General features: G+C 52.7%; 3 protein-coding genes across 3 annotated transcripts; 2 read left to right on the forward strand and 1 right to left on the reverse strand.

Annotated features, from left to right (window-relative positions):
* Nucleotides 1-382: 382 nt before the first annotated feature.
* On the reverse strand, nt 383-5,581 carry TGME49_202025 (hypothetical protein; the record flags this gene model as incomplete). Its single annotated transcript, XM_018779181.1, has 5 exons — nt 383-421; nt 1,086-1,113; nt 1,551-3,451; nt 3,671-3,787; nt 4,049-5,581. 5 exons carry the CDS (start codon nt 5,579-5,581, stop codon nt 383-385), a joined length of 3,618 nt encoding a protein of 1,205 aa, XP_018637427.1.
* Nucleotides 5,582-9,042: 3,461 nt separating this feature from the next.
* TGME49_202020 (DnAK-TPR) lies at nt 9,043-18,812 on the forward strand. Its single transcript, XM_002367447.2, has 12 exons — nt 9,043-11,962; nt 12,500-12,557; nt 12,834-12,980; nt 13,202-13,723; nt 14,285-14,386; nt 14,784-14,915; nt 15,151-15,438; nt 15,995-16,448; nt 16,641-16,878; nt 17,039-17,111; nt 17,434-17,487; nt 17,897-18,812. Exons 1-12 carry the CDS (start codon nt 11,784-11,786, stop codon nt 17,939-17,941), a joined length of 2,292 nt encoding a protein of 763 aa, XP_002367488.1. The 5' UTR covers nt 9,043-11,783; the 3' UTR covers nt 17,942-18,812.
* Nucleotides 18,813-19,105: 293 nt separating this feature from the next.
* TGME49_202010 (hypothetical protein) lies at nt 19,106-24,338 on the forward strand. Its single transcript, XM_002367446.2, has 2 exons — nt 19,106-23,132; nt 23,569-24,338. The coding sequence occupies exons 1-2, from the start codon at nt 20,581-20,583 to the stop codon at nt 23,588-23,590; spliced, it is 2,574 nt and encodes an 857-aa protein (XP_002367487.1). The 5' UTR covers nt 19,106-20,580; the 3' UTR covers nt 23,591-24,338.
* Nucleotides 24,339-24,359: the final 21 nt, after the last annotated feature.

Here is a 24,359-nt window from a genome sequence, read left to right on the forward strand (position 1 = left end):
GGAGTGCATCAGTGAGCGCGTTTGGGCAACGTACCGATGACTTGGTACAACTGCGGCGTATTGAATGTCTCTTCCGCCTCATCCACCTTTTCCAACTGAATTTCTTTCTCTCTTCCATCACGACCAAGCCTTCGCAGGCCAACCCAACCACTGGTTGTCCTCAGTCGAACTACAATCAGTCGACAGGACGTGCAGCCCTCTAGGCAGTTTCCCACATCTCTAACGCAGTACGTTGACCTGGATAGGTTTCCTTTTCGGCGACTGGGGTGCCACTGCTGACCGTGACAGCTTTCCCGTCCACTCTTGCGTCTTGCCTCTGATGCAGAATCCGCACTGACAGCTCTGTAGTGAATTTCTTGGCGAGATCCCCTCAGTCGGCCGTTTAGGCTCTCAGATAGACGGGCACACCGGTGGCAGGCACCTGGACCACACGGCGTTCCACAGTCCTTACAGGCAACAAACCCGCCACCCCACCTGCCGGTGTGTCTGCTGTTCGGCGTTTCATATTGCTGTGGATTCTGCGCTGGTCCTTCTGAACTCGCTCGATGAAGGCAAGACATCGCTAGCCCACCAGAGCACGGCATGAGTCGAGTCTTGCAGGAAAAAGTATTGCGCAACGATCTCTTTCGACAATCTCCTGGTTCGCTGAGTCGCCCCCGTACCCTCATTCCCAAAGCGTCAACAGATGTAGAGCGACGTTCCCGGAAGCATGCCCTGCAGAAACGGGACGCCTCCTGCGGAGTTACGCGCGTGTGCGTGTCCCGAGACTGCACATCCGATCTATCTGTCAGCACTGTGTCTGTACTGGAGTCTGATGTCTGTCTCATTACTATCCTCGACGAACCTCTGTGATCGATATGACCCAGCAGCCGATGCCGAGATTGGCAGTGCTTGATTTTTTGGTAACTTTGCTTATTTCTTTGATCTGTATCGTCCGCACCGGGCTGCTTACGAAAGCGACAGCAGCCGCAGCAACGCTCACGTTGGCCATTCTGTGGATGCTGAAACGTATCTCGGAAGCAAAATCTAGCTGCCAAGGCCGCGTCAAAAACCGGGATCACCTGTCCTGGGTACAGAACACCTACCGTCGGCGAAAACGGGGAGATCGACGACCTGAAATCATGCGGCCATACACAACCTGCGGCAAATAACGACTACCGTCGACAATTTTCCACATGGTTACCTGCATTTAGAACCAACCACCGAATTCTCAAATTAAACATCTTCTCTGAATGACTATTTCATTCTGAAATTGCATTCCTGGAAAAAGGCACAGCTGTGACCCCTAATCCCCGTGCTTGTGAACCATACACTGGCTTGTACCTGATCAGGTTTTTGACACGTTGCGCGACAACCAGGGGGATCAAAGAACGAACTTAATGCAATGCGCTGCTTTGACCACACTCTTCCACACGCAACTTGCGTCATGTTATTTGCGTATCCAGTGTGTGATGCTGTCGGATACAAGTTTGTTTTACCTCACAACCCACAACCTGCATCGATATGTTAGTACACCTTCCCACGCTCAACCGAAAATAACGGGCACTCACCCTACTGCAACGACGCTGCGTCCACAGACGCGATACAAAAGCCACCGCTGTCGGAGGAGACGCGGCACCTCCGCTCGGTTGCTAATTTCGAACCTAGGCGACAGGCGTGTGTCCGTTCTGGAATCTTGCGACAGCATATCCACGGCTGCAAGGCAGGACGGCCGATCTGCTGCTCGGTCATCTGTATCGAACCCCGTCTCTGACGTTCGTTGCTCTCTCAGCCGCTCCTCTTGGCCACCACTACTGGAGTCTACATCTTCTGACGGATGCACTTGATAGTAACTATCGGTTCCCTTGTCTGTTCTCCGTGAAGGGGATGTTTCCGTCATGCGTGGCCCCCGCATCACACTGCTTTCACTGCAGTGTCCTCTAGGCGCCCTCCTTCCAAAAACGGGATGTTTATGTCTCTCTTCTACATGTGACTTTTTCGAATTCCTGCCTAGCGCATCAAACTTCGAGCTGCGCCGTGAAGCCTCGTGAACACGACAGCTGATTTCCAGTTTCCTCTCTTGAATTGCGTTCGCATTTTGCATGTCATTAAGCCGATCGTTACTGCACTGCGTTCGGTGTCTCCCGCTGCCTGCACGTAAGAGTGACCTGACCGCATACAGAGACAACGCTCCAGGGGTCACAAGGCTGGCCGAATGCCCTCGTGTTTCGCAACCATATGCATCACCGTCATTTCTCCACAATGCTACCTGTCCTTTCGAAGCCGGGTACGCCTCGTCGTCCGTGCGATTCCAACCTTCTTCCGTTCTTGCCCAAATTTGCACAACATCCTCACTAACAAGGCGGCAGGCTCCATGAAGACAGGCGTCCTGCCCACGACCTGTACAAGCTTCACGCTCACTGCAAACCCGATCCCCTGTCGTACACATATGTCGTCTCTCGTTATGGCGGTAAAGCCTCCGTTTCCCCGTACCCTGTAGCTCACTATCCTGGGCACAGCATGCAGCACCCCACGTGGCAAATTGACTGATGTTCGACCTGTCAGCCCCAGATGTCTGCTCGCGGCTACTTTTGTCCATACACAGAAGAGCTGGTTGGCACCGTCGGCGACAAACGCGGAAGTACCATCGCTGTGTCGGCTCTCTGCTATAGGTCCCCTGGGTCGATGTCGCGTTGCTTGCACATCGTAAAAGGCACGATTCACGTTTCCATGAGGCACCGTTTCTCTCTCGGTCCTCCACATCTTTTCTGTCTCTCTTCCGACACGTAGTCCCAGCGCTGTTTATCCCCAAATAACTCTTAAGCCGTGTAACACCTCTCTTTCCGGTTGTTCGCGACACAGGACGCAGTCTGGTGACCGACACGTCTTTGCTGTTGGTGCTCTGGCTCTTCATCCGTCCAAGGATTGAGCCGAATACACCGTCACCGCACCCGGTGCTACTCCCTCTCGGTATCATTGGTGTTTCAGAGAGCTGCATTCCGCATGACGTTCCTGGCCCGTGCTTGAGGTTCATGTCCATACTGCTCCGGTGATCGCTTCCACCCGAGACCAAGGCGCTGGACGGAGACCGTTCCTTATCCAAATATACATCTCCTCCCATGCATACACATTCATGTTCATTCGGAGCGGAAACGGAAAGCGACCGAGCAGAAGGATCTTCGATGCTCAATGGTGCAAGGCAACTGCACGATTGTAAGAGTCCGTAGTGTCGTTGATGGTCGGTTCCAGAACATCCGCCCGTCACGCTGCTTGTCCAGATGTTTTGTGATTCTTGTGCATCAACATCTCGAACCACATCGCGCGTCCACAAGCGACAGAAGTTGCGACTGCGGCAAACGCAGCATCGGTTCCAGGCAGATGCATCGACACACTCCGCTGTGATCCATCCTTCTGGACACTTCAGGCGCAACGCTGCGAATGTTTCCGTAACGCTGAGAGCAATGTCGTAGACCTGATGAAACAAGTGGGACACAACGCGCATCATACGCAAGAGGACGTCGAATTCCACCATCGGTATATGTCGAGGAAAAAGATTAACTCTCAACGGCAGGTGAGAAGATGGACATCGGGTGTCTACATCGTCCAGGACTAACTGTCGTTCCGCCGTAACAGTAGACAAGTCAGCGAACATCCATATACATTCTTAGAAACTCCGGTGTTGGCTCCTTACCTTCACAGAAGAACCACAACCAGCGACGGATCCACTGATATCGTCGCAGGTGACATCCAGGCTCGCATGGACAAGTAGAGGGCGAGTTGCTTCACTCCGCCATCGAAGATGTAGTGCCTATGCAGACGGTGTCAGAACGTAATCATGGGGCCGCAGTTTACCTTTACATCACATTCCATTCCCAAAATCTGATGGCTGCAGAATGGAAATGTATGTGGCGCAAGACAACTCGCACAACGATACCGTCTACCGAAACGTCGACTGAAGTCATTCACGCATGGCAAGTGCTCGTAAAGAGCACCCATACTTGTCTGTATACGCCTGTGTAGGCGTAGCTTCTATGCTTCAGTCTCTGTTTCGGTTGGGGTTCGTTCTCACCTCGTCCTGCATTGGATGGTGAGCAAGTGCTCCTCGAAGCTCGTCGTTCATGAACTCGGCAACGTGAATATGAGCTCGGCATAGCTGCGGTAGTGCGTTGACGTCGCATTGTGGAATACCCGTCATCTCGTTCACGAGCTGCACCGATTGAGTGTTTCGCTCTTTTCCCTTTCCACTGCCTCGAAGCCTCTCGGTAAAACTTGAAAGTCCCGTCCACCATGACGTTTTACCTTCTGCAAGTGGACGAAGGTTAGGTGAAGCTGCCGGAGTGGAGAAACTCCGCACTGAGTGGTTTAGGTGTGGATTTCCTCCTGTCAATGCGACAACCGCTGAGTCTCGCCTTAGCTTGCCAAGTGCTCCTGTGGCTGCATTGTTTTCATTGCCGTCGCATGACAGGTTCCTTCCCTCTTGTTTCACACGGATTTGCCCCTCATCTTTGAGCGCCGTACTTTCAGACTGGTCACATGGGTGAACCGGCTGAGAACAAAGCATGCTTCTTTCATGCTTTTTGAATCTGCTACTGTGTTCTTTCTCCCCGTCTGACACTGTTGCAGTACTGCTGCTCCGTCTATCCGAATACGAATGTTTCTTCAGGGTGACGAATGAAGGGATGCCACTGTTGTAGTTAGCACAGGAGCACCCGGTAACGGTCGTATGCGCCGCCCTGAATTTGGGGCGCACATGTGGCCGTGACCTGGTCCTCCTAGACGATTTTAGAGACCGCAGTTCTGCCGCTGATTCCGCGGAAGCACTGTGATTCTTCCCGCACACGGCTGTGCCCTGAATCGAGTTGCCTGTTCGCTTGTCGGAAACTGAACAGGTCCCACTGGAAGAATGATGCGCCTCTGAAACGCTGCGAGAGTCTAACGTCGGATGCAATGTTTCATCACTAGTAACAGGTCCGGCACGATTGCTTACTCTCTCCGGTGGCGACGCCAGCCCTCCGACAAGCTGAGAAGTGAATAGCGATGTTCTGACATTATCGCTTTCGCTGCATTTGCAATCCTTCAAATTTTCTTCAACGTCTCCTCCACATGACATCCTCAGTCCATGCACTGTCTTGCCGCTCGAGGAAGAGTGGCGGTTGCCGCCCGCTACACCTTCTATCGCGGTACGCACATGCGTTGGTGAACCTACGCCCAGGAAGGACGATGATGACGGCAGTGCTGAAGAAAGCGAGAGAGAGTCTCTCGGGTTCTCTGTGTGTCTCTCTGCAACCGGGTTGTGCATGAGCTGCTTGCAAGCAATGTCAGGAATACTATTCGTTTTGTGGTCTCGCGGTAGCCTCCTCCGGCTCTGTATTCGCCAAGGCAGCCGAGACGTTGCCGTAAGCATTGCACTTGAGAGTGAGTTCCATGGCCCTGGCACACCCTGATGTGTTGGGACCTGTTGTGTCAGCTGCTCCCTCGGCGCCACCACCTGGTGATGACCTGAACGGCGTCGGTAGGCTTTCAAGCGCAGATACCAGTTACCGAGGCCAGACGTAAATTCCGACGTAGAAGGGCAGGCGGGAACATCTTTTGGTTCTGTCATCTTCGCAGGAATAGGAACGAGCTTCGAACGAAAGGGGAGGGGATTGCACTACAGCAGGACGACTGGGTGCATATTTTGCTCCGGAATTCGCAACCCGTATCATTCTCAGGTAGCCGAAGACGTCGTTCCACTGTGTTGCAAATACATCACAAAAGAACACGGTCGCATGCCATCAGCGTGTCATAAGTTTCTTCGTTAACTGTGCACGAAGCGACACGAAACAACGAGAGCAACCGTGACGTCAAGGTGATAGTATCACGGAGGAACAATTAGACTGTGCGGCCCACCGCATAAGATGTAAGAAGATGCGTGATGTTTCTAGGCGTCTGGAGCACGCGTCATCCGGAGTGCTTTTAAGAACAGCTGATGCACAGATGCCCCTCCGTTTCAGCTGGCGCATCGACATCGTAATACATAGGGCTTCTCATCCAGAGAAAATCCCCCGATTGAAAAGTCGCGGAAGCCAAGTGCCACAAAAAGTTTATGCATCAACCTGCTAGGATGTGCTACATCAATATGTGAGCACGGCAGTTCCTCTCTGACATCTGGAAATGTCTATACCAGCACTGCTCAAGAATAAGGTTCACAGGCAACACCTGCAGGTCCAAACCACTTATCAGGCACCTTCTGTCACATTTTCCGTGGCGACCGTCCCCACATTCCCCCTCACCCGGGTGAGTCTCGTGTTTCTGCGAAATACTGTGCGCACATTTACCCATGTGATCGAGTCTCCAATACGACCCACACGCGGTATCAATCTTCCACCAATGAGGGCATAAACAAGAGCATACCTGCGTATTATAGGTTATTTACAAACAAAGTGGCTTCGTACTCAAACTGTTTGAGGAAGGTATTGCGGAAGAATGGTAAACTCGGAAACGTCCCTCTGCCACTACGGCCGTTACCTGATACGCCGGAGCGTAATTTAGGTCAATCGGACACCTATTCACCAGCAAAATTACATATATGGTTGTATACTGGCTGCCGGCTGTCATTCACAAAGACTTGAAAAAACTGAAGACGGCATGCAAATTTCACAATTCACAACAATGTCGCAGTTTCAGAACGGAACATCTAATCCTGAAAGAAAAAAGCAGCAACGTCCCAGTCCCATCAACGAACCTGCAATGCAAGTCACAAAACAATTCTGGGTTCGTTCGAGTTGACCCTTGCTGCAGCACACGTTATCTTACTTAGAAGCAGCAAGACTCCCCGGCAAAATGACCCATGATGCAAGGTCTTCGAACATCTATTCTCAACGGAATAGTTGGTGGTGCAGACGTCATCAGCCCACCGCTCTCGACGAAGCGAAGAGCTTTCTAGACGACCGCAGCCAGATGTAGAACGGAAACGGGGCCAGAATGGGAAAGAACTACAGGCGTTTCTTGCTGCTCCCATCAGCGGCACTCAAGATGGTCTGTAAGGTAGGGGATTTAAACCTCTCATGATACAAGTCCCTCCAGTTGAAATAAAGAAGACATAGAGAGACCCGCCACGACTCAACGCACCATAAATGTGTTTCTCACAGAGTTCAAGATCACTCTGCTGGTGCCCTGTAAAAAGCTGGTACGCCTTCCTCTGCGGTGCAAGTACGAGGATACAGAACAAGAGGAGCTCTAGTCGCTAGACCCAGAGACTGGAGATATAGCATAATGTTTCCGGAACACGTGTGCGATTTACTATTGATCAGGACAAGAAACTTCCCGTGAGCGTACAACTAACTTTCAAAATCGCACACCTTCTTGGAAGAATCACCACAGACGATTTATCGGCCGCACACGAACATCGGCAAAAACACCAAAATTCGCGGCATATTCTCGTGTTGTCAGCAAGAGGTTTCGCCTAAAGGACTGTGACCGAGAGGGAAGAGTGGATTAGCACTGGAACGTGTAGCCCTCCACGAAACTTCCCATACAGTGAGCAGCATTAACGAAGACAGTCATAGCACTCCAATCTTGGCATGTTAAACCGTCGTTGAGAGGGGCGCAACCCAAACAGAACAACTGCTGGTGCCCCGGTGCCTGGACTCACCCAAGAGATACAAAGAAACCTGCTAAACACGTGGACGTGCAGATATGTGCATCGAGACAATTTCCGAATACAACGGCGTCTCTCCAGTTACCACGTCTGGACCACTGGTTTGACTGTGTGACAGAACTCATTCAGCCTCGCGCAGTATGCGTTATGACAGTATCTTCCTTAGCAACAATCAACATGGGTGGTCCTCATGTCGAGGCCACGCACTGCCGAACTGTTTTCCATGGTGTTCAAAGGCATACCATATGCTTCGCGGGAAGACCGTTTTCGTCGTGACCACATGCGGATACCTCGGATTTAGTAGACTTCAAGGAACATACGCGCTGTATCGGTTGCCCAGTTCGAAGCAGACCTTCGCCTTCCACATACGAAAGCATTCCCCCCAAAGCGACTCGGCGAAGATATAATTCTATGAGGAACACCTTCCCCGCATGTAAACGCATCTGATGTCACACGTTGGACGCGGTCTGCGTTCATCCTTGAGGTGTTGGAGAAAAAAAAACGCCGAAGCCTCTTACACAGAATCAATGAACGGTTTGAGAGTCCCGGCCACACCGAATTCACGCTTTCATCAGACACTTGTGCAAAGCTAGGAGCAAGTTTGAGGCTTGTTCATTGCGGTAAGGTCAACCGACACGTCGGTCACGACAGTGCCAGTGCTTCCTACTGTTTCTTACGCCCGGTTCCTCCTTTTCCTACAACTCCCAGCTGAACACAGGCCCTGGTTAGTTCTGCGAAAAGAATAATCTATTTTTTGGGCACGGAAGTAGATTCTTACGTAGCTAACGACGAGGGCCGCGACTGTAAAAATCTCCTTTCCCCTAGAGGAAAACATTGCATCACGCGTGCTGTGTCAGCCGCGTTGTGTTGCGATACTACCTCCACGACGCATGGTGACGTAGCATTCGCATACCTAACCTTGTGTTAGTAACACTCGAGGCGGCTCGCGTCTGCCTATTTTCTCAGCCGTTCAGTAGCGGTTCAGCCACACAGCCAGTGACGATGCGACATCCGTTCCGGGTGCCTCATTCGCTCTTCATACTAAGTGTCGCCCGCCTCCCCTCCCTACACCAAGTGGCATTTTAAACGTACGAAAGTCTCTTATGCAGGTGGTTTCCCTTCTAATTTCGGGCTTCTTTTCGCGCAGGTCACCCCCGCGACTCTGTTTCTCTTCGTGTCTTGCTGCAGCTGTTCTATTCGTTAGTGACTCAGGTGGATGATCGGCGTCGAACACCCTCCTTATAATCGGAAGTACCCTAGCTATCTACACCCGTATGCGGCCTGCGTGGTCACATGTGTTTGGTGTGCAGCGGTGCGTAGATGAAGTCCTTGTGATAGTTGTCGCTTCGGGAAGTCGGGCGCAGGCCAGTCGGTGGCATTGACAAAAGCTGCCTTCACACGCTGTCAAGCACACTAACGTCAGTACGACGATGGCCGCTGATCTACTACGAACTCGCGTCATATTCCACAGTAAATCTTTTGATGTGGTTTCCTGTATACAGCCCGGATTACTATAAATGCCCAAAAGACTAGAAATAACAGGATATCTTGAGCCGAATTGTTACTTGCGTAGCTAGGAGTGCCCTTTGGCCGCGTCTCTGCGTGCGGCAGGCGGGTGAGTGCACTGTTCGCCGTGAGTCAAACGCAGCTTTTTCTGGACATACTGCATGTTTACGCCAGAACTAAAGAGGGAAAAAAACCAACAGTGGATAGGTCGTGAAAAGTAAGCTGTTGGAGCTGCGGTGCTTAACCGTGGAGGCGCGTGGTATAATGCCATCCTCGCAGACGGGACGGCGGGATGGTGTCAGTGTCTTTGGTGCCCTGCTGGTGATTTCGCGCCGTGTTTAGGTCGTATAGATCTTTTGCTCACAGTTTATACTCATTCTGTCGTTTCAGCTGGTAGATATCCAGTCAGGGGAGGAGCGGGCTGTCCACGGGTGCCTCTCCCGCGTCCGTTCACCTGACTGCTGTAGTTTCGGACTAGGGTACGGCCCGTAAACCGTGGACGGCATGTACGTGATCTCGCCTCTTGTCATGTGGAATTTTGACTGGTCACGCTATGTGGTGTCAACGTATCTAATGCAGTTTTGCTTACTGGACAGTCGTCGCTGACCGGGGACGAGTATTAACTACTCAGTTTTGCGTTCGTGGGGATGCTTCACTCGATTGAGCAGCAGAACGAAGCCGCGCAGGTCACCAAACTTCGCATAGTGCTGAAACAGTGCAGATCAGATGGCTTAAGAGGAAGCAGTGTATGGGGGTGCTAGCCACTGTCAGTTGAGAGGAACTGCTAGACGGGAGAGCCGGGTACATACGACCAATGCGCATTTCATGTGCATTTGCTGGTGACGGGAATACGAAGCACGGAAGGTGACGTGGAGCAGAGAGGCCGTCGCAGGGTCTGATGAAACAAGCCACGCTGTGGAAGTCGTCACGGCAATGCTGCTTGTTCGCCGGAACCGTAAAGTGGTGAAAACAGTGTTTCCAATGCAACGGACGGGTCGCACCCGTTGTGCCTTTTCACGGCAATGAATACGCCAGGGCAGCGTGTCTCGGCTACACCGAAGGTTAGCATCCTTCGTTTTCCAGCAGGGCTCCCGACATGCGGATCGTCTTCTTTGGAGGCTACGCTGTCGGTAGCCTCGCAAGCACCGACGGTGCCCTAAAGGGGTCCGCCTGTATTCGCAAGTCACTCTTACCTTCACAGAGACATTTGAGGAATGTGTTTTACGTCATTCACTTCAAACGAGGGTCGAAACCATCTAGTCCCCTGGCGCGGGGTAGATTTCTCGGGGTTCAGTGTTTTACTAGGGACACTATATCGTGGATCTGTGCCCGTCTTTCTTCCTTCGGGAAGCCTGATCGATAGTCTCTCAACCGAGTGTAGGCTTCAGCCCCCTGAATCCATCGGGTGGTCCATTCAGCCTTGAGTCTTATAATAAAACTCATCTGACGTGAAGCGTGCCCCCATTGAGCGACGTGGCTACGAGGATTCGTATACGATTCCTTTGCGCACACTTATTCCAGCATAGGGGACGTAGCTCGAAAGAAACACGCAGCGTACAACCGCATGGATGGCTACCGCGCTGGCCGCAAAATACAACTTCTACTTCATCCTTTCTCTGTAGTATCCCGCAACAGATGTGTCGGACCTCGTTTGGAGCGATTTACGGTTACAGTGTTGTAATGTGTTCCGGTCTTACGGGCCCTCGTACTCTGTATATACGTGTAGCAGAGGATAGGACGGAAGAGGTTTGATCCTGTAGCTGTCGGTGTAAGCATACACCGCGTGCGGTAGCCGTACCTGTTCTTGCCGGGGATTGGTGAGCAGTGAGGAGGTTCCTGCCGCTGAAGGGCTAGTTCGGATCGCGGACCAGTGGTCGCTAGACTGAACCCGCAAAAACACTGGTAGGATGGTCAGACGGGGGGCGGGGGAAAGCAGATTCGGCGACGTAATGGTGACATTTGAGAGGAATCCTTCGTTACCAGTCCTAACTGGTTGATGAATGAAAGCGAAACACACGCGTTCAACGTGAAGAGACACGTCAAATTTCTTCCAGTGCAGCTGTGCCGTTTGCGTGCCGCTGAGGCTTGGGTCATCGTCACTTGTCTGGCACCTCTCGGGTCCGTTCTTGTGGATACATCGTGCAAGCGTCTGTAGAGAGAATTTATATTCCGAAGCATTTTCATAAGGCAGGAGTCCTGGGTGTGCTCTGTTAACTTCCAACCGGGCACCAAATCAGGAGAGGCTGTGGGCAGATACGCCGAAATCCCGGTGCTGAACTTTCCAGTGAGCGACGTAGTGAGAATCGCCCGTGGTGTAGGATTTGGCAGTTCAACAAACTTTTCTGCAACAGCGGCTTTGTGCGTTCCTGGCTGTTCCATAATTCGTGGTGGGAGCGACACTGCGACGAAACCGACAGACGGTGGAAGCTAGAAACCGTTCGTTGGGGACGCAGGTTTCCATGCTGGTCCGGGGGAGGCGTACAGCTTCAGGCCTCCCTATTATAACCCGCTGTGGTTATCTTGTATACATTAATAACTTCATCTACGTTGCGATTTGCTACCTTCGGAGTTAACTTCGCTTGTGATCACGGCAGTGACATTGCGGCGGTGCAGTTGAAAGTTGACTTGGAGCGGTGCCAGTTGATCTGCGGACACTAAAATGGCGGCCGTCGTGACAGGTAGTGATATGTTGCTTGGATTCGAGTTGGGCTCGCAGATGAGCGTCGTCGCAAGTGGCACTCGCGATGGTGCCGATAGAGCGGTGAATAAGGGAGGCTTGGACAAGATGGTCGCGCGGCGTTTTATCCCTTCCTCTATTGCGTACGCGGGCAAAGTCCGGTAAGCACGCAACAGGTGTGAGGTAGCGCACGCTATCATGAGCACAGCAGGCTGGGGGGTGCAACAGTTTCGCCGCAAGGGAGCAGAGGATGCAGCTGCGTAGGATAGTCGAGTTTCGTAGGAAGCGGTGTAGCCTTCTAGTCATGCTATAGGGAGAGAGACGCTCGCTTGTTCAAGTGACTCTGTTATATACGTTTCGGTGTTGCGAGCAGTCGGATGAATGCATCGCTGCCAGAGTACTGCCATTGCATGCCACTTATCAGAACTGGGTGGACATCTGTGAATCAGGTAGTGATTTTTGTAACGGGGAAGAAGCTCCAAGATGTACACCCTTATAGTCGCTGTGGGGCCTTGGTTTTCTCGTGGTCCTGGTTCCCGTGAACACTTATCAACAATTATAGTACAGCCGACGAGGTGGGATGTTTCTGTTCGTCGGACGTTTGAACTTGCATCCGTATATGGCGGTCGAAAAAGCGTTGTAGGGAGTGAGTATCAACATCTGACTTAAAGCCTTTCGGTGTCGTATGTGATGTACAGCTTGTTCGGTGAGGAGGCGGAGGCGAGAGTAAACGCGGAACCGAACGATACCATTATGGTGAGCGCGTCTAACGTATGGCGTGGTGAGATGAGTATGCCTCCCTCATCACTAATGACCATCGAGTGGTTAAGAATCAGTCCTAGGCTGACTGTGTCGTAAAGCCGCTTGCTGCTGTAACAGCCTCAGTGATGCGACGCATCACAGATTTACGAGTTGCCCGATCTTTAGGCAGCCGAGGGTGTCAGTCCCAGGGGCACAAGTCCTACGTCTGCCGCCCGCGGGAGACAGCGTGGCAGAGTCAGTACTTGGCTCCAGCGGTTTTGTTGTCTTCAGGAATTGCCGTTGTGGATTCCCGTACACACGGTGGAACAGGCTAAGGCATTGGAAACTCGCCTTGCTTTTTGCCCGAGCGTTCAAGTGGGTCTCCTCAGTGATGGGGAACTGCTTTTTCACGTTGATTTCAACAACCAGCAACTCAAAGTAAGTCGAGAACGCATCTCTAGAGTTGAGGCTGATTCTGAGGAGGAGAGACTTTGGTTCGACAGCCGTTCGTCCCGCTTTCACCAAAAAAGTGGTGATCTGTCGCATATCATGACGGTGGTCATGATCCGTCGCTGGCAAGCGAAATGAGGGAAGACAGAATTGGCCCGCATTCTAATATGGTGCTTTTGTTATTGGGGAAAATATCGCTTTCCTTACAGATCCCCTTGCCAGTAGCCGTTGGAGCGTTCGTAGGTCGGCTGCACACAGCAGGACTGCATCTAAGTGGTGCTTGCTCCACAGAACAGAATATGTCGGGAATCGACTTAATTCGCCACATGCATCAGCATCGTCATTTACCCCACATCGGCGTTCTGGTCGTACCATCTTCGATTACAGAGAAGGATTTGATGATACTCACTGCAGCTCAGGGCGTGGAAAAGGGGCCGTCGATAATGCTCTCAAGAATATCTGCGCTAATCAACTGGTGGTGTTGCGAGAAACTTCCGGCGGAGTACGAATCTTTGATTAGGCTACAGTCTGCAACCGGGGCATCTGTGAAGGAAAAGGGAGTGGTCCACGTTGCATTGGTGGACGTTGGCTTCTCCGAAATATCAGTGGCAGTGATTGAGCTCAGAACGGCAAGCACCGAACAAGACCCTTTGGTTGTGAGGCAGCCTCAAAAACAGGTGTCGGTCAAAGTTCTAGGGAGCGCAACGGCGGGAGATATCGGTGTCTTGGACGTAAGCTATGCAGCGGCTAGTTCATCTTCAATCGAGGCGGTTGACTGTACGCCATAGTGGCGGTATGCTTTGTGTTACTGCGCGCTGAGATATGATGCCGTCAGGGTTGGCGGCATCAGATTCGTTCTTAGACTTCTCTTCACCGGGCCTCGGACTCACAAGCAAGCCTCATCGCTAGGTGTCAGACACCGGAGGTACAAGAAAAGGTTCGTGGTGTTCCGTGAATGAAAAGGCGACACGTGCCCGCTGAGTTTGCTCTCATGTTCGTAGAGGTTTAGGGATGCCTGCGGGAGGTTGTTTGTGCAGTATCCACGCCCGGCTCGGCAGAGAGCAATGAGCCTCGCCCCCATATGAATAGGAGAATAGTGACAGTGGTAGTCCGTGAACTCGTTTTTTCTGAAACCGTTTTTTTCCCCGTTCACTAACCGTCGCGCAGATTTCTTGTGTGACAACAGGGGTCCCATGCCGAATGAGCGATCGAATTGCCGGGAGCACACATACGTGGGGCATCCCGGGCGCCAGGACTCACTATCCCCGGTGCATGAACTAATTTCTTTTCAGGCTGTCAACGAGCTCGCCAAACACTTGAGACACCACATCAAAGAGAGGTTCCACGAAGAAATCAGAACAAAAACGGCCCGTTATTGGCGCATGAGTAAAGCGGTGAGACAATATGACGAGCAGACAAAATGTGAAATTGCATTGATCTCTTTCATTGTAGTACCGTGTGAAGAAACTCGCACAGCGAGTGACTGCTGGGTTCATCCAAAAGGTGGATCTCCGCAGAAACTAAAAGGGGGAGCGGATACGCGTGGTGCGAGAAACACGAGTCAATGTTGCGTCGCGGGTGATGCACATCATGATGGAGGTTAGATGATGTTGTTCCCAGTTTCCAAGCAGCGTCTCTTTGTTTTACGTTGCTGCATTTCGATGGGTTTCTAACAACCACAAGACTCACCTGCAGTAACATCAAATTGAACTAGAGCGCGGCAGCCAAACCGTCTTCAGAATTGATCAGTTGTGTCTTTCGCTTGTCTTCTGTTCGTATACACCGGCAAAGTGTATGAAGGCGATTCGTGCTCTTTGTGACGTAAACCAAGCGGCGATCGATTTGAAGTTCATCCTCAAAAACAGCGACGTGCGCTACGACATAACGCGGAAGCACTTTGACAAGCTGTGTGCGCCGCTGCAGGTCAGTTTAGTTGACACTTCATGTGACTACCTGTCGTTTTGTTAGTATGCATCCTTCCACCAGTGCCACTTCTGAGGCGTACCTTGTAATAGAGCGGCTCGTCACCGTGGGAGGCACTAGTGCCAATGGGTAAATGTTTCGTGAGGCAAGTTGTGGAGCTCGGCATTCAAACGCTGGTTCTGAAAAACGACGGAAGGTCGGTGCGGTGGTGTTACATGCGATGGGTCACGATCAGGCCAAGCTCAGGGCATTCCTGGAGGAAACTTTCAGCAAAGCGGGAGTAGCCGGCACGAACGTCGTTGCTGCCGATGTCCTTAATTCCCTTGCGAGAAGTGCTTGGATCCATTCCACCATCGCCGAAGCAGTGCACTGTGAGGTTAAAGCAGGAAAAGCAGCGAAGGTTCGCTGGGTGGAGGACGGGGGAGCTGGAGCTGCTTTGGGAGCGGTGTACTGGGCGGCCGACAAGAAATATGTCGACAACTTAGTCGATAGGAACCCGCCGTACCGGACTGATAAGCTCCTCGTAAGTCACGAAGTGTTGTAGAATGCATAAATGTGTTGATGTAGCACATGTGCTGCTGGTTAAGTAGAACGGTATCGTCCACGCCGTACGTCGGAATGCATTAATATAATTATCGAACAAGCACCCGGCGAGTTACTGAGGGACAGTCGCGAGCCCAGAAGTATAATTTCGTAATTTCAGTGGGGCACTTGGGGGAGTCTGTAACCGTTTGGCACCGTGGTAGAAGCTGTTGCATTTCAAGGGAGCTGGTAGATTCACGATACTATAGTCATGCCAGTACACACGAGTGTTCGAAACCAAGAAAAAGCAGCCAGTCTTTTCCACTGAGACACCAGAACCATCACCGTTTATTGTTCGCAAGTTTAGCGGCGTGTCTAGTGAGAGGTACCCATCGGGACTGCAGTGGGCACGGCAGGCATGCTCTGGAACGGTCTGTATCGGACAGTCACGGCAGCGCCGATACCGAAGCAGTTGGTAGTGCATCAGTTGATGCGGATGCTAAGAACTCGAAAGTTAATGTGTGCGTTCCCAGTTTATTGTTGTAATTCCGCCACAGTGGATGACCGCAATGGAGACTGACATCCAGAAGGTCGAACAGGGCGAATTAGAAAGGAGGTACTTGCTTGCTCATTTCGAGTCGTACGCCTTTGAGATTCAGCAAGCAGCAATGACTGTCAAAGAAGGTCTAGTGCGGAACGCAGAGCAACTGAAGAAAGAAATAAAAGATGCGGAGACTGCCCTTGGTGCACTGCACCAGGCGCCACTAGAGGAAGTGAAGCATGCGTACGAGAATTTCCGTTCGTACTTAATGAACTCGGAACCGAGACTCTTTGAAGCAATCGAGAATGAAAGAGCCACCAGGATCGGCCAAGCTAAAGGAATTGATCCCAGAAGAACAATGGATATCGTTGTCTCTCAGCTCGGCCAAGAGAGCAACGCGAAGCTACCCAATGCGGTATTGCTGAAACGAGCAAAGAGAGACACCGAAGAAGCATCTCAGTTACTCACCGGTATGTCGATGTTTCCTCAATTACGCACGGGTTCTGTGACTTCGGCGACAACGACATGGTTTTCTGAAAGGCCAGTGCCATCGCTTTCTGACTTGGGCAGTGTCACTTTCACAGTGGCAGATTCAACAGGTCATCGAGACACTGCTCATCATTATTATGTTTTGCTGTCGGCGTGTGTGGTGACCGATTCAGATGGCCAAACGGACTTGGCGGTGTATCTGGCTAATCAGAGTCTAGGATACCTTTCCAATATGGACGCAAAAACTGCGAGCGACGCAGACAAAACAGCAGCAATCGAGCTCCAGCTACACAACTATCTTCAGCTGGCCAAGGCACAGACAACAGAAGCCGTTGAAGATCGAGCGATCGATTACCGTTCTACACTGCTGACACAAGCACTTGATAATTGTAACAAAGCCCTGGCTATCGAGTAAGATAACATGAAGAGAAAAAGACAACCGTACATCCCCTGCAGAGGCTAAACACCTAAACTGAAGCGCTTCGTGCCTGGTGTGTCGAGAGAAATCCGTGGCGTTTGTAGCCAGACAGAACAGATCTTTATGCGTCTGAACGTATCCGTGGGTGTGCAGCTCGAAGAATGCAGACGCTCTATTCCAACGAAGCGCCGCGTACATGTCCATGAACGACTTCAGTCGGGCAAAGGTAACGAGGACAAACATAACCTGTATATCGATGTAGCGATGAATTACCCCACAGTGTGTGGACACGATAATATTCATGATTTGCGTCTGTGGCTTCCACAACCAGTGACGTTGCGGCATCCGCTCACATTTTGCAGTGATATTCCATGCAGCACTTAAGGCGTGTGGGGAACCATTATGTGGAAACCGTTATATTAGTGGTTGAGTGTTGAGACGGACTCGGAGCTAGTCGGACACAGGTGATCGAAATTAAGTCGTGGAACGTGATTAACTACGGTCGATTCCCAATTTGGTAATGCTTCCGTGACGTGTGATACCCACAGGCGGATGTTGACGCAGGCCTTGCGATCGTACCGGGTAGTGAAACAGGCAAAGCGGTAAGGAAGGAAATGGTACTGCATGGATGATGTGTCTCGATGGTACATGCATACTAGAACACACGACTGGAGTCCAGTGTTCGTTATTCGGCAGTTGTCGCTTGTTCAGTAGGTAATCAGTAGTATTGTGGTCGTTCGAATTGAGCTGCCCAGCTGTAGATTGTGGTTCATTTGCACGAAGACGAACAACTGGTTACACTGGAAATCGCAAAGCCAGCAAGCGAGTCGTGCGCGCAAAGCACGCATACAGATGCAAAGAGATGGGTCGGAAGCACCAGGGCGAGTGCGTGAGGTCATTTGCGATGCACTGAGTCAGCAGCCTAACCCGTGTTGACGGTTTTCACAGGTACGGTGCCGCGTTAGCAGAAACCGGAAGCAGTGCTGTGACGCATTGTGTTTGTCGTTACAGTTGTCCGCAGAAATAACCGAGCGGCAGCATTCTCACACAGCTTGAAACAGCGTCGGCCGCATCTCTGGCCGAGGTGACGTCCGTCGGCCCGAGGTCTCTGCAGTGTTAACTTTTCAGAAGGGGAATGAGACAAACTACCACCTCGAAGAGGGACGTGACAACGATGTACCAGCAGTCCGAATCTGTTGGTGAACCGCTGCTCGCCACCTACGCGTACGGCGGCGGGCAGTTTCGTTACGTGAAAAGCCCGTCGAGCTTTTGCGTTCGTGTGTGTGCATGTACTTTGAGCACGTGTAGTGTGCGAGTGTGAAGAGGAAATGGAGTTATATGATGCTCAGAAGAGTTGCGTTAGGCGCATTTTTTCCGTCCGTGTGCGCGTCTGATGCAACCGTGTGGTGGATCTCTTCAGTTTATCCTAACAGTTGAGTGGTAGGGATGTCAGATCCTTTTCAGGCTGATGGGATGTGTTGTTGCTCGTGGCACAACACATCGGAAACAGAGCAGAAGCGTAAGCAGGTCGGACCTCTTGCAGCTACGGAGATGAGAAGTCGTCGAAGGATGAGGACGTCGGTCAAAGTTACTGTATCAGTGCAGCGTACACGCACACACTGCGGTAGAATCGTTCGGAGAAATTAAGTAGCTGCCGGGAGACCGTCAGTTGACCGCACTACGTAGCACCGGAGTGCCTTCCAGATTCCGCACGGTATAGGGCCACCGGCCAAAGCGTGACACACCAGTTCACCGTACGTGTCAACAACAAGCGCCCGACGAAGCGTGCGGTACAGTCAGCTGGCCCTCCCGCCAGGAGTCGGTTGCTAGTGGAGTTGATGAGATGGGGCTTGGTAGCATTAGACGTGCGCGGGAAGAGATAGCAGTAAGCTGATGTTCAGGGTAGTTGTAAGCTTTCAGGAAATGGCAACTCGTAGACCCACTGAAAGTTAGAAAACGGAAGTGAATTCATGGAGCCGTTGTGTAGTATGTTCCTCCGCTGTTCGCTCACGCCAACGTCACAGCCGGTTTCGAGGTTATTCGAGAGGCTGAAGGAGGCACCAATTATAAGGCGGTCACTTCCCACCAAGGCGGTCACTTCCCACCAGCCGATCTGGCGGAGGGCAAAATTTGACAATGCGGGGCGAACCGAGAAAGGTCGGCGACAGGAGGCGTGTGCGTACGATGCATGCCTCTTAGAAACCTTTTGAATTTTTCTGTGTTTTGGTCTACACCTGAAGTGTTTACTCGTCGCTTCAGGTGCTAGTGGGAAGCTGGAACGAATGGATCGGGGGTCACCAATTTACAATTTCTTATCGCCCCGCTCTAAATGCTGCCGTTAGCAAGGGTACTGCACGGTGTACAGTTCAAGGGGGAAATTTTTCTTTTGGTACTGACTCCTGCGCTCAACCGCTAACGTTGGCTGCGCAACGGGATTTTTTCCATGAATTCTTTCCTGTCTTAAAACGTACTTCATGTGCCTTGGACGTCCCCGCCGTGCTGTCTCCGGCGGGAGGGCGGACGTTGGACGTGAGGCGAGTGCGTTTGTTATCAGTCTGCGTCCGCTGCACATTTCGGAGTACTTAGGGACGAACCTCCGTCTAATTTGCCAGTGAACTGAGAGTCGTTATTGTGAATCGTGTATGTAGTTCTGCAGTCCTCCGTACGTCCTTCTAAATTCGCCATCGTCCCATGCTCACAGAGCCGTGCACTCTCACAGTGCTCGGCATGGGAGTGCACCGTCTGTGTAGGCCTGAAGCCGTCGAATGCCGTTTGACGGGGAATCCTTTGTTGTTTTTTTCATTAAAAAGTACTCGGGTTCCTTTGCTATGTTTATGGCTTAGTGCAGGTGAAAACTCCTCCCCTCACGGTATCTGAAGTTGCGTCTCCGTTGAGGGCCTCTTCGTCCAGCTGCTGTGGTAGAATTTCTCCCGTTTCTGTTGTTGTTTCCCTGATTGCGGCAACGAACGTTCCAAATACACTCTCAAATTATGTCGGTTTGGTCTTTGAAGCACACTCAGAGGGCCCTGTCCTTGCCTTGCTCTCTCATCGCATATTAACGTCTACGGGTGCCTGTTCCTCGTCGTTTCACGGGGGAAGGCGCGGCGGCTCCTGAACAGAGCTTTGTTGTTCTTGACCGGAAGTTCCAGAGTTTCCTTGATTTTCCCTGCCTAAGCCTTAAAAGGCTCATATAACTGCAACTTGGGAACACCGAGTGCCACATAGGCGAATGTGCAGGTCCTCCCGACGGTTGGAATTTCCAGTATTCCAAATCCGTCGCCGGAAGTACGAAGCTAGGATCGTTCATCTTCGACGATTTGTCAGCGATTCTTTCATCTTTGAAATTCCCACGTCACTGAGATGCAGCGTGTAGGGGACTAGTTGAGTCTAAAAAAACGCGACAACCCTCAACGTTTTTCGTATTGGCCCTTTCCGCAACAGTTGCTTTTGCGGTATGTTCTCTACAAGTTTAGAAGAAACCGACAGAACGCCGTCAGAATCACCTATTCCTTCGTCCCGTTTTGTCAGGTGGACCAGTGATGCGAGGCCGACTTTCATTGTCACTAGAGCTCTGTGGGTGTCCGTACACTGTTGCGCATGCGTCAAGGTTGTGGCACGTCGTGTGCTACTCGTGTATGACTTAACACCAAGTGAACTGAAGGAGCCGGACTCGCCGGAATCTTCCGTTGCCTGTCATGTCCAGGGCCAAGCTCCTTTTCTCACAGGGTGACGAAACCAACAGCGAAGCCTCGCATGGACAGGGACGGGTGTTTTTATCGGAGAGGTCGGCGATGGGTGACCCACGACAACCGGGGGCTCTGGCGTCGGGAAACACTGGGCACCGAGCCACTCTACGCCGGCCATACTGCCATGTGATGCTCCTGTGTCTCTTGGCGGGTCACGCCGTCATTTCTGGCGCGCCCCGGACACAGCCACCAGCGGGGGAGTGCCAGAGGTTCTCTCTGTGTGGAGAGACAGATCTTTTCGACTGGCAACAAAAGAGAATTTGTCGCGTTCCACGCTTTGTGGAGCGATCTTCTGGGGGTAGTCCTCGATGTGTGAACGAGCCGACGCCGGATTCTACGGAACCAGCGCTCCGGTCCTTCCTCACGGGACGCGCATGCTGTACGGAATCTCTCATCCCACTGTCTTTGGCGGTTCGTTTCCCTCTGCTTCCTACCCCCTTCTCACCCGCCCTGTTTCTTGGTGCACAAGCGGAGCTTCTCCCTTCTGCAGCGACGCACAGCTCTGGGACGGTGGTCACCTCGGGGGAAGTGCCCAGCCAGGCGGTCGATGCGAGCCCCAGACTAAGGCCAGGAAAGAATAATTCTGGGAGTCCGGGTCCTCGCCTCTCCAAGCATGTCCAGGATAGCCGTGCTGCAGAAAACGCCACGCAGCCAGAAACTGGAGCGGGCGACCGAGAGCCGGCAAGCGAACAGGAAGGCTATCAAAGCTTCGCCGAAGGCGACCCCAGTCCGTCTGAAGGGCGAACGGATGTCCACGCTGAGAAGAGTCCTTCTGGCAAGGGTGAGCCGCAGCAGAGAGTGAACAGACTTATTGTGGTCGACGTGTACGACGCACCGGCTTCGGCAGCTTCCTCGTACAAGGCCTACGGAGCGCGTCCGCACGTCCTTCGCTCTTCGCCTTCGCTGCGGTCGGGGCCAGAGCTGCGTGCTTTCAACACAACTCGAGATGCAGATTTCCAGAAAACCGTTTTCGAGCAACTCCCTTCAGACGGAGAAAGCCGTGCACATCCTTTCCGTGGACAGCAATCTCCTGCCGGTCGAAGAGAATCGCTCGACGTGACGCACAACGCAGATTCTGGACAGGGTGCGAACGTGCAACTGGATAAGCCACGCGTCGACTCCTCTGGCAGCGCGGCAGCCCGGACAGGACGAGGCCCAGCTCGAGCGTCTGCGCGACCGCCCTCCGAGGCTAAGATAACCACGGCGCTGCGCGCTTGGCCGAGTTCGCGAGACGCGTCTGAAAAGTCTCGCAGCTTAGATTCAAGGCGCGCAACCGTTGGCAACGGCGTCCCTCCTAGGTCTCTGGAGAGGGCGAAACTGAGAGCGTCGAATCGCGTGAAAGAGGCAGAGCGTGGCGTGGTGCCTCACGGTCGTGTTCCAAGGTCTCTTACTGGAGCACCCTCTGGTCTCGCGGGGCAACAGGAACAAGATGAGCAACGAGCCGCTGTTTTGGGTCGTCTGGAGCCAAAAGGGGATCCCAACACGCCTTGCGAGCAGGCGTCGACTGCTTTGTCCACGTCAGAAACCGGGATGCTGCCCGAGAGAGCGAATCGGAAAACAGGAGAGGCTGAACGTTCGAGTGCCACATCGGAAGCGAAAGCGGGCGAGGCCACAGAGCCATGTACAACGGAGCTGTCATCCCGGCCGTCGTCTCCGTCGGCCGCCGCTCTAGGCAAGGTGTCAGGGTGTAGCTCAGAGCAACTGCCGGGGCATCCTTTAAAGCATTCCAATTCGTCGGGCAGACACGTGCATCCTAATAATGCCTCTCAAAGATCTCAGTCCGCGCCTCCAGATCGGATAGTTCCCGGACCTGCCAGCCCAGGAAAAACTCCGCGCAGAAGGCCCTCCGACCGGGACGGAGACGGCACGCCAGGAGGCGGCCGGCGACTCTTCAGAGGCTGGCAGCATGCGTTCTCGCGCGCGCGTCTAGGAGGCGCGTTTTCGCTCCCAGAAGACCCCGTAGCAAACGACTGGGCGCCGGACAACGACCCAAAGCGTCTCGGTGGTGCACCACTCTTTGATTTTTCAGAACAGGACTTGAAGCGCATGGGTTTCGAGACGCCGATGGAGCAAACTCCATCGCCTTCTCAAGACGCTGACGGGAACTACAGAACTCTGCCGTCTTCCATGTTCCTCTTCGCGCCCGGCTCTCGTCGAGGCGACCCTGAGGCGGCAGCGTCGGGCCAGCGCGATGATGAAGGGAAAGCCCGCGGCAGGGAGGACAAACCCTTCGGGGACTTGGCGAGAAACATCCTTGCTAACGCGGCCCGGAGGGGCACCGACGCCGACGAGAAAAATGTGAATGTGACAAAGGCCGCTGGGTCGCCAGAAGAGTCTTCCCGCCCACCGTTTCCGCGCTTGTCGAGTTCGGAGGGCGGCGACCAAGACGCGCTTCTCTTTGACGACATCATGGAAGCCCCAACGCCGACTCCCAGTCTGCTTGGGAGGTACTTGCATCTCGACAACCAGGCGCTGATGGACAGGTCCTCTCAAAAGAGCAAGTGAGAGGAAGGCTTGCGAATCGCTCTTCTGTGCAGAGGCGAGGGTCTTGGTGGCGGGGTAGACTTGGTAGACACCAAGGCTGCGAGTTTCGCCCTCGACTCGTAACGCTTTTTTTACGACGTTGCATGACGATTGAGCAGCAACCTAACGGTTTTCTCACGCGGTGACAGCACACGCATGCGGGTGCTCAGCGGCCTCAAGGTGGAGTCCACCTTCTTCCACGAGCGCGGTCAAACTGTAACAACAAGGAAGAAAACTGAATGTACATCTTTTGCGGGAACGTCATTCCGGCAACCAGTTGCTGACAAAGACGGACGACGCAGTGGAGGTTTTCAGGATTCGGTGTTCCATTGGGTCTAGTAGGATGGCTGCCTCTGCAGCTCCACGGTTTCCAAACACGTGGCGTCCCTCCGTGCCAACTGTATTTGTGAGCAGGAAGGAATCCAGCGGCGTGTAGCTCGGGCTTTTCCTTCCCTGCCAGGGATGTCAGCGGTCTTCATCTCGGCAGTCGCAGCAGGCACACGGCGACACAGGTATCGGAGGGGGCAGAAGCGTATTTTACATTTTCGCCTTTCTCCATGTTTGCTCCGCATTTTTGGGCGAGTGCGACGATTTTGCCCTCTCACCGTCTTGTTTCAATGTGACCGGTTTTCACTCCTTTTTTCGCGGTCCTCCGGTTCACGCACATGGAGGTCGCGTCCTGCTCACTCTTTTCGAATGTGAACTGACTTTCCTGCGTTCGCGCGCAAGGTGTGCGACCCCAAGTCAGCTTTTTTCTGCGGGTCATTAGAGAGGCCTTTCGGTTCTCAGCTGATTTTTCTGTGAACTCAGTGCATCGGGGAAGGGTTCAGCGATTTTGGCTTGCAAGCTTCCCTTACCCAGGATGTGCTTGCAAGGTAAAGGCGGCCCAAAACGAATCAGCCATCAATTTCACTGTAACAATCTTGCGTGGATATTGTGGCAGAGACTGGTCGCAAGAACCTTTGCTTCCCTTTTTGAAAATCTGTTCTCGGGCGAAGGGTACAGCGACGCTTGACTCTCTGTACTTGCGGGCATTTCGCCTTTTGCGCTGCTTCTGCGAAGCTCTCCCGCTTGACGTATACACTACCAGAGGCACGTGAGGGGCAGGCGCACTTCCGAGGTGAAAAGGAAATCGACTCCCTAGGCAAGAGCCCCTTAACGTGCGCAGAGTGGAACATTTTGTGGGCACGACGTGGGCAGCCCGT

Source organism: Toxoplasma gondii, chromosome VIIa, assembly GCF_000006565.2.
Source record: "Toxoplasma gondii ME49 chromosome VIIa, whole genome shotgun sequence".
NCBI classification, from domain to species: Eukaryota; Apicomplexa; class Conoidasida; order Eucoccidiorida; family Sarcocystidae; genus Toxoplasma; species Toxoplasma gondii.